Source organism: Battus philenor, unplaced genomic scaffold (assembly GCF_028537555.1).
Source record: "Battus philenor isolate CCGP_79_NKW_IND1 unplaced genomic scaffold, ilBatPhil1.0.hap1 SCAF_21, whole genome shotgun sequence".
NCBI classification, from domain to species: domain Eukaryota; kingdom Metazoa; phylum Arthropoda; class Insecta; order Lepidoptera; family Papilionidae; genus Battus; species Battus philenor.
The window spans coordinates 1400605-1407894 of record NW_027181684.1 but is presented as its reverse complement, the minus strand read 5'-3'; the positions used below and the strand labels follow the sequence as shown (position 1 = coordinate 1407894).

The 7290-nt window shown below is 37.2% G+C and overlaps 1 protein-coding gene across 1 annotated transcript; it reads right to left on the bottom strand.

The window, feature by feature from the left end:
* Positions 1 to 6304: 6304 nt before the first annotated feature.
* On the bottom strand, positions 6305 to 6840 carry Dpm3 (Dolichyl-phosphate mannosyltransferase subunit 3). The gene is made up of 2 exons (XM_068766650.1): positions 6759 to 6840; positions 6305 to 6654 (listed from the first exon to the last, which is right to left on the bottom strand). Exon 2 carries the CDS (start codon positions 6648 to 6650, stop codon positions 6372 to 6374), a length of 279 nt encoding a protein of 92 aa, XP_068622751.1. The 5' UTR covers positions 6651 to 6654; positions 6759 to 6840; the 3' UTR covers positions 6305 to 6371.
* Between the last annotated feature and the right edge of the window lie 450 nt (positions 6841 to 7290).

The following is a 7290-nucleotide window of genomic DNA, read 5'->3' as shown; positions in this document are numbered from 1 at the left end:
ACAAGCCGTATCGAAGGAGGCAACTAACACTGTGAAACGATAATTATATAAATATAGATAAAAAAATGATACAATAATTAAAGCTTTTATAATATTATCAGATAATATTTTTCCATCATCACTTAACCATAACAACTTTTATATCCATCTTTATTATTATTTATAAAGTAATTGATGCTCTAACGCAGAATCCCCAAACTTTTTTTTGTCGTAGACCCCTTGCCATGTTTTTCCGAGTTGGGAAGACCCCCTACTTACCTGATATTGATTTCCTGTAAATTTCTAACTGTAGTGAAGTTTAGTGTATGTTCAAAATGTATTGCGACCACAAAGCGAATACCAACATCCTACAACTTACACAATTTTATAAACATATATAATAATTTTTTTACTTCATAGGTACTTTTATAAATAATGTAAATGTTTTGATATTATAAGATGGTATGATGTATGTAAATAGGTACTATCAGTGTATGCGTTGAGATCCACTATCGTGGGAATCACTGCTCTAACGTTTGCCTCGCACTTCACTTTTTAATGACATATTATTTACGCGCCAAAATTTAAAATAAAAAGTCATATGATAAAAACAGTAACAGATACATGATAAATACAAAAATTAAAATAAACTCGCTAATCCTGAATTTCATCTTCAAAATGTTAACAAATCCTTCACAGGTCTGTGTGTACGTATATATAATAAAGTTCCAAAAGATATCTTATACCTAAATTTTATTAGTTTTAAATCTAAAATTAAAAGTATATAATTTAATAAATCTTATTATTGCATTCCACAGTTTTTAGATGATTGATTTAATAGCGTACACGTTAAAAAAAGATTGTTAAATTTAATTCAAAAGAGCAACTGTCAAGTTTCTGGCCAGCTTTTCTCAGGAGATCAGCTTTTGGAGCCTGTGGCAGCTTAGTACTTATAATGTTAAGATAATCGACGATTCAATAGCGCATGTGAACGCCGACATGATTAACCCTTACGATACTGTAGTTATATATATGTCCCATCAAACATATGGACTGTTGGGACATAACGTCACACTGAATTGTGATGAGAGACTGCTACGTCGAATTTATAAGCAGTTTGGTTTGAATGGGACCATTTAATCTTTACACTCCCAACTACTTGAACAACTAATCAATTTGCGACTTGCACCTCAGTCGGATTCGTTAGTTCGATAAAAAAGTTTAAAGGAGTGTACGCATGCACACATTTTATAAATAAAAGCTTACATTTTAAGGACTTATGAGACAGAAATTTACACTTCTACTAGACCAATGGTGCATATAATCCCATATCGAATTTCTAATTTTTATAGAAAAATCTTAGTGAAAATTATATGTTTATAACCAATTGGCACAAATAAGTACATTCACACGCCTGAAGTAAGAATTAAATATAATTTCAATTTTAGTCCTGACACACTATTATACTGCAGTATCGAAAGGGTTAAAGACATTTTAAATTTTAATTTAAATTTGTCCCGCTTATATACCTCTCGGGAGTTATTCAAAAATCTTCATTTCATAAATCATTTCTTTTTAAAGTTCCTAAAAATTCTTTATATATTTTATCTAATTTTATATCTTCCATTCAGTCATAAATTAGATAATCTTACGTATCTTCATATCTACCATACGCGATTTAAAAGTAAATGAAAATGGTAGGCGTTATTCTAAATATAAAATGAAGGAGGTTTGAAAAAAAAAGGTTCCACTTTGTCAAAGCGTTTAAAAACAAACCGCCTCACTCTCAAAAGCCATTGAATGGCGGCAAAATGTCACGCGAAAGTTCTTTGAAGTTTCGCGTTTTCTCTGATGAATAATGTTCATTTATATTTATTTGACGCAATTAATAATTATACGTTTACCTAAATAAATATAAAAATTATTTTAACTCACAGCTAAACACACAGGGATAAAAAAAATTCCAGATTAAGCTACCTGATATCGTACACTATGCATTTATACGCAAATTTTAGGACACCTATATAACATATAAAAGAGTGAAACATTTTATGGTGGATGAAAGAAAGAAAAAGCATGAAAGATACTGTCAAGAAAGAAGACAAATGTTTGTGTAGTTGCGGCTTGAAGTAGTTTCTTTTCCAAGGGTGAGGTGTGACACTAATGACACAGCGTTTAGAAATGTAAACTGCGTTTTATTAACCACCAAAAAAACTGCACATTTACGGTTGCAGAGTACAACAGCGTTCAAAAGCAGGATTAGATATTAGCTAGGTCCTCAAGGTCTGAATCTATTGTCTATTGTCTCTGAGATGTTTTTGCTGTTAGCCTTGCGGCTTTCACAGCTTCATCGGAAACGAGTTCACGGAACGGAGGAGTCCGTGAACTATAGAAAACAAAAGCATTTGGGTTTCCGAACCTGCATTAGGCACTCCGTAGGAGGACAAGAAATATTTAATGGAATCAGGCGTTACCTTGCGAAAGTCCATCCTAAGTAAGAAAAGGACCAATATTTAGCCACTTCCGCACATGCAGTGGTAGTCGTGCAACAAAGTGCACCGCCCGCCAGCCCGCTGATAAGTGCGTATGCGGCAAACAATGCGAATTACACAACTGCCACAGTCAAATCACTCAACACGTGTTTCATCCCTCCACGGGGCATCTTTAGGAGTTATGTTACACCGATTAGTGGCAAACACAGAGCCTCTGTGTTTGCCACTAATTGCACTGCATGTGCGGAAGTGGCTAAATATTGGTCCTTTTCTTACTGAGGACGAGGAAGTAGCAGTGGGGCTCACCCAGCCAGCCCCCCCAAGGACACAAACCCCGCGCGACCCAGTCGGCCAGCAGAACTCGCGGCGAACGCGCTTAAGTCTGGTCGAGTCAGTGTTGCTGATCGTATGCTGAATGAGGAGTTAAGTATGGAGGACAGCGTGGACCACTCGACAATCTAAGGAAATATCCTGAATCCTACCTCGGATCGCTCACGCTATTCGCGGCGCCGGCGTCGGGAGACCGACGCCGTTTACATAATTGACGGTGGGGAGTGTTCTGCTTAATTTTTGAGCATCGCACGCGTTTCTTCGTGCGGTGAGCGGTCGCCATTGGAGTGGTTGCTGTAGATGGTGATATTTCGCTTGCAGTGTAGTGAGTGTCTGAAACGTGTGGTGAGTAGGTTGTGGGAACCCTGCGATAGGATCTGTAAGGACGTCTTTAGGATGCCTTACGAGGTTTCTGAAGGAAGTGTCGGGAGATTAGCGAGAATCAGAGAATAACTCTTGGACGGTTTCTAGTTTGAGGTCATTATGGAGGTCGATGTTACGTTGGAATCACCTAGCGGCAGTTGTGAGCGGGTGAAGCGGTTCTGTAACGTTTGCAAGGGTTGCGAGGTCTGAATGATGTGTTCAATATATGGTTCCACGAAGAAATCTGGTCATCCTTTGCATTTAGGGTGCGACAAATAGTGATTTTTCTTACAACCATTCCTAATATAAACCCAACAATGTTAATAAAACATATCTAAAAAACTTATTATCCCAAATTCTTACGTATCTGTGCCACACAAAACAGGGGGAATGAAAAAAAAACTATAAAAGTTTTGTCAACTAGAACTATATTTCAACAGATATTGATCAGGAGTGAACGACGCGACAGAACATTTTTCCGTTCGAAAACAAACCGGCGTCGTCAAAATCCAGGTCGACTCGTGTATTGCAGAGGTCGACAATTCCAGATTATTCTAAATAGAAGCATTGCTAAAGTTTCTTCTGTCATTCTCCCATCGCTAACGCCTTCCAAAATGAAAGCGTGGGATTCTTTCCATGGCCGGTACATCTTGAGATGATAACGATGACGAAAAAAGATGATATTTGAGATAACAACACGAAGTCGGAAATAGAAGTGTATACATTCATTCTGTTCTATTTCGATGATGTTAATGCTGCTAGCCTTAAAACTTTTATTGCTTAATGGAATTAGGCGTTATTTTGCGGATGTCCATCCTAAGTAAGAAAAAGACCAATATATAGCTACTTCCGCGCAGAGAAACTCTGTGTTTGGCACTAATCGGTGTAACATAACTCCTGAAGATGCCCCGTGGAGGGGTGAAACACGTATTGAGTGATTTAACGATGGTAGTTGTGTAATTCGCATTGTTTGCCGCATGCGCATTTATCAGCGGGCTGGCGGGCGGTGCACTTTATTGCACGACTACGACTGCATGTACGGAAGTAGCTATATATTGGACCTTTTCTTATTTCACTGCTTCGTCGGATATAAGTTCACAGAGCAGAAGGGTCCGTGAACTATACTAAAAACTAAAGCATTCATGTTTCAGAACTTACATTTGATATCTGGTGGAGATTGGAGCAGTGGACACGAGGCTTAGCTGGTCGTGTCAGTGTTGATGTTGGTGTAGTGACTGTAGAATGAGGATGAGAGGGAACCTTGGACTACTCGATCTGAAGAAGGATACTGATCCTGCCTTGGAACGCCTACGCTGTTCATGACGACGAGGATTGCGTTTCGGTCGGTGGAAAGTGTTTTGCTTCGCTTTTGTACATCGCACTCGTTTTTTCGTGTGGTGAGCGGATGTTAATGGAGTACCTATTGCTGTAGACATATTTGCGCTTTCAGAGTTGAGAGTATCTGAAGCATGTGGTGTATTACGTCTGGAATGTGGGAACCCTGCGATAGGATCCGTGAGGTCTTTAGCCTTACGAGGTTTCTAAAGGAGGTTCCGTAGGAATAGCGAGTAGAGTTCGCTATAAGGTTGCATAATCATTAGAGCTTCGCCCGTGTTTATGTCGACGTAAATGAACAGTTTTATTTTTGTGGAAATCCCCTTTTCGATGCGCCAGTGACGATGACGTAATGTTGCCCCTACAATAGTAATGTTAGCTAGGTACCATCAACTAACAAAGTCGAGAATTCACGCCTTTCAGACGCCCTTGAGTAGGAGTCTTAAACAGATATTATCAACAAGTGAAGCCCAAGCCGTGGTCGCCTCAAGGAGACCTTTGAGATTAGTCAGTCTATAGCGTCAGCGTATGCGTTCTTAGAGATCGTGAAGCTTTAGTGTATATAAGACCGAGCGAATGCTCCAACGGGAGCCCTAGAATGTTATTTTGTAAAATAACCCCTCCCCCTACCTTCTTTCAAAAAATCAACAGCACGCTTTGAGGCGAATAATATCAACGGTTTTGTAGATACATTGCACTTGCAACCGCAAGAGAACACCGTATTGACACATTTCCACGATCCATTCATTCACCGCCTGTCTGACAAGCATTCCGTACAGAACAGTCATAATCATTCATTCATTCAGTCATGTGAGACACGCCCTCTGCAAGGCATGGACCTCCCTCGAAGATCACAATACAATGATGAACTAAGTCATTAGTCCACCCAGTGTGCCCTGCTCACTACTCCTTCAGACTAGTAATTCTTCAAACTACATAGGTGAACTTAGATCTTCTGTAGATCTGTTTATTTTTGATTTAATATTGCAGCTCTCCAAGTGTCTTTTTACTTTCTTATAGCCCACATTCACCATGTCTCGGTTCTATATTTCATCACCGGCAACAAATAAGTGATTATGAGTGTTTCTTCCTCTCTATACTTAGCTTGATGGTTTTCTCTTTGTCCCAGGTGTATATATACATAAACAACTTCGAACATTTGAAAAAACAAATGTGGGCATCAATTTTATCCCAACCATGAAGGCCTACTTGTCTGAAGGCTGCACTAAGACTTTTTACCCTGGTCTTTTATAGTCTTAGCCATTGTGACTGTCATTAGCAAATTATAAGAGTGTCTACTCGCTGTTTGAGCCTTTATGTACATCACACTTCTTGGAGATGTTAGTGATGTATTTTTTAAATTAAAATACATTTTCATCAAGTTAATAAGGAAGCAAGTCATTATTTTAATTTCATGATTTTTTTAATTTAAAGATTTGAGATTAGTAAGAAAGGGACTAATATATAGCTACTTCCCCTATGCAGCAGTAGTCGTGCAAAGAAATGAACTGCCTGCCAGCCCACTGATAAATGTGCATGTGGCAAACATTACAAATTACACAAACCCCGCTGTTAATTCACTCTTACTTAGGATATACTTCCACAAAGTAACACCTGAATCTATTAGATATTTGAGAAATACATAAATTATTACATTGCATATCTCCTCTTTTCTTCTCTTAGAATGGATATCATCTCTTCCTCTTGAGTCCCAACAGACACATCATAAGGCTTTACTGAGATTATTACAACAAAATCTAAAAAAGATCATAAATAAAACAATGTAAATAAAGAATATCAAATTTATTTAGTGTTACCTAATAAATATAAAAACAATAATCTTATGTACTATGTAAAGTAATGGCATAGCCTCTACCATCTTAAGCCCCTATCATGTAAGTCCTTTTTGGCCTCTAGTATTTCTTCCTTAAGCTCCTTTGCCGCATCCTCGCAATTATTGAATGTAAACACTCGGAACAGTACAATAAACACTGCGTAAAGTCCAAACAATATGACAAACAGTATTGGAGACACCATGATTAGTTTCATGTTCTGTTCAATCATCGGGTGTTTCACGTAGCCACCGATTAAAGAATACCACACGGCAAACGCTGCTGATGTCACCGATATCCATTCCAATAATTTGGTCATGATTCTGAAAGAATTTTTAACTTAATATAAAAATATAAATGGAAAAATAGATTACAAATTATTGTATAAAATTAAGTATTAGTGAGTATAATAAAACATTTTTCTTGCCTTATGCTTATGAAAACGTTAATAAGAAATTTAATTTTCTTTACTTGTATGTTTATCACTTTATCACATAATTGACAAGTTATTTGAGTGGACTGTAAACGTCAAACTGTCAAAGCAGTGATACAAGTAATAAAAAATAATAACGGGAAAATAGATAAAAAATGTATAATTAAGATATTATTTTGGTATTCATATTTAGAAAAAATAATAATAAATTAATTTAGTTTTAAATGTACAATCAAAGGTATATGTATATGTTTTATTAAATTAAAAGTATGGGTGGATCCTTTTTGCAAGAAACCAGATAGGTTCTACCGAAGTAGCTTTAACTACCAATAAAACTATGAAGCGTTCACGGTTCCTAGATCAATCTTAGCTTTCATTTTGCTTTCAAATGTTTACAGGCGATACATCACTTTCATTTATTAAAAGCGTTTCATTGAACGAAATTCAGATACGTGCTTGGGTTGCAATTTACCTATGCCTGCTAATTGCGTATATTGGTAACCAAAATGATCTGAAACTAACTACT

Bases quoted from the DNA above. Each gene is read 5' to 3' on its own strand.
- Dpm3 (XM_068766650.1), bottom strand. From the start codon at position 6,650: ATGACCAAATTATTGGAATGGATATCGGTGACATCAGCAGCGTTTGCC.